This window comes from Poecilia reticulata, unplaced genomic scaffold (genome assembly GCF_000633615.1).
Source record: "Poecilia reticulata strain Guanapo unplaced genomic scaffold, Guppy_female_1.0+MT scaffold_233, whole genome shotgun sequence".
NCBI lineage: Eukaryota > Metazoa > Chordata > Actinopteri > Cyprinodontiformes > Poeciliidae > Poecilia > Poecilia reticulata.
Window position 1 is genome coordinate 211,192 of NW_007615027.1, and position 2,355 is coordinate 213,546.

At 50.2% G+C, this 2,355-nt stretch overlaps 1 protein-coding gene across 1 annotated transcript in view; it reads right to left on the reverse strand.

Moving 5' to 3' along the window:
- The window catches only part of rbl1 (retinoblastoma-like 1 (p107)), a 14,433-nt gene that overhangs the window by 6,652 nt on the left and 5,426 nt on the right, over positions 1-2,355 (reverse strand). The window contains exons 9-12 of the mRNA XM_017303261.1: positions 1,654-1,813; positions 1,473-1,576; positions 1,267-1,404; positions 341-505 (exon numbers count right to left, since the gene is read on the reverse strand). Coding sequence (XP_017158750.1) covers positions 341-505; positions 1,267-1,404; positions 1,473-1,576; positions 1,654-1,813 — 567 coding nt within the window. The remainder of the gene's footprint in view (positions 1-340; positions 506-1,266; positions 1,405-1,472; positions 1,577-1,653; positions 1,814-2,355) is intronic.

Below are 2,355 nucleotides of genomic sequence, written 5' to 3' on the forward strand. Positions count from 1 at the left end.
CGTTGGTTTACGGCCGTTGGTTTACGGCCGTTGGTTTACGGCCGTTGGTTTACGGCCGTTGGTGTACGGTCGTTGGTGTACGGTCGTTGGTGTACGGTCGTTGGTTTGCGGTCGTTGGTTTGCGGCCGTTGGTTTACGGCCGTTGGTTTACGGTCGTTGGTTTACGGTCGTTGGTTTACGGTCGTTGGTTTACGGTCGTTGGTTTACGGTCGTTGGTTTACGGTCGTTGGTTTAAGGTCGTTGGTTTACGGCCGTTGGTTTATGAAGATGCTTCGCCTGCTGATGTTTGTTCAGCTGGTCCAGAACAGAAGGAACGACGTGTTCATGTCAGGCTGCTCACCTCCTCCACCATGGGGACTTTCCCGCCGGCGGCCTCCAGCGCGCTCCACAGGGCGGAGTCCGAGGCCCAGGCCCGGCTCTCCAGAACCTGCTCCTCGATGGCGTTCAGATGCTTCACCATGTCGCGGGACAGACCTTCCTCTGAGCGGATGAACACCTCGATCACCTGCAACAGAACCAGCTGCAGTCTGCCGCCAGGAGGAACCGGAAACCTGCCGCCGTTTCTCCCTCTAAACGCTCCGAACAGCGGCAGGCCGAGACGAACGTCGCCCGGCGATCCATTTAACGAAGGATGCACGCAAAACGCTAGCTAGCTAGCATAGCTACATTAGCAGCTAGTTAGCGGTAGCTTCAACCGCCTCGAGTCACAGAATGCAATGAGAAAATCGATGCGAAATATTGATAACGATACCAAGTCAGTATCAGATCAATAGCAGCAGGAAAGATCAATATTCAAGCTTCAGATTCTCTCCACAGATTTACTGTCATTTAATCAAAACAGTTTGATCATTTTTTGCACTTTATTTCTGTCTTTCTGTTGCTCATGTTTTATTTTGTAGCAATAAATTTTGTCCAAATTGTCAAAATTTTTAACTAATTTAAGAAAAAACAACAGAAAAACACCTAACGGTCAGAAGTTTGGTGACATTTCAGACCGAAACAATAAAAATGATCGGTGATGGAAACTAATGAGAATATTTTAGATTAAATATTCTGTCACAGTAAAACTTAAGATTAAGGCCAATTTACATAACGGATTAAACATTTTCATTTTAGATGCCTGGATTTAAGACTTTTTGATGCTGCGCCGACATCCCAGTTAGGAGCTAAACTCCAGATCCCATCGTTACAGGAACCGTCAGCACATTCCAGCAGCGCAGCGTCACTTCCTGTCCCGGACGTCACTTCCTGTCTGGGACTGGTTACCTTGAAGAAGTAGAACGGCGGCAGCTTGAAGACGCTGATGATCCAGGGGAAGGTTCTCTGGGAGCTGTAGGAGAACAGGACCACCTCCAGGCAGCAGGCCATCAGGGAGCAGTGGAAGATGTCCTGCTCCAGCAGAACCTGGCAGCAAACGCAGGGTCAGATTTAAAGGGACGGTACGCCGCCGCACTGCTCCGCTCTCTGCTTACACTCATGTCCCGGCCCTGCAGGCGCTTCGTCTCCTGGACCAGAACGTTCTCCAGGACTTTGTGGTAGAGGATCTCAGCCAGCTTCCAGCGGCTCTCAGCAAAGTCTGAAACAGGAACATTCGGCTTTAGAGTCTGAAACAGGAACATTCAGCTCCATCTGGAGTCCGGGCGTTTCTCGTACCGATGTGAGATCCCGGCGTGTCCTCGGAGTTGTTGGTGTATTGTTCCCTGAAGGTTTGTCCCAAAGTTTTGACCCGAGCCAGAATGGAGTCAGTGGGATCTCTGGAGCAGGACCTGCAGAGACAAACATGAAAATCAATGGCAGAAGTCATGAACTGTTGCTATAAAACCCCAAACTGAAGCATTTATGTTCTTAAAGAGCCGAGTCATGGTGAGGATCAGCAAACAGGAAGTTAAGACCAAAGAGAACAGAAACCTTTCTGATTGCTGAAACTATGAATGAAATGTCAAACTTCTGATTAACATGTTTAACATGTAACACGGAAACAAAGCAGATCAACAAAAAACCTGAAAATCTTTAAACAAGGGCTGCTTTCACTCCGGCTCTGTTCGGTAACCTCGTCTGGGTTCAGTTTGAATGTGAACGCCAAGCGGACCAGAGACCGCTCCAAAAGCAGGAAGTGGACTACAGCGCAGGGCATTCTGGGTAAATATAATCTGTTAAGCTAGCGCTAACAGGAGAAATGGCTCGCAACAAATGGAACCAATGCTGCAGTTTGGTCCCAGTAGAATCGGGTCTACCGGGCTGAAGGAGGGTCAAACGGCGACGCGGCAGAGGGACGGCGCCACGCCGCAGCAGAGGGACGGCGCCGCAGCAGAGGGACGGCGCCGCAGCAGCGGGACGGCGCCACGCCGCAGCAGC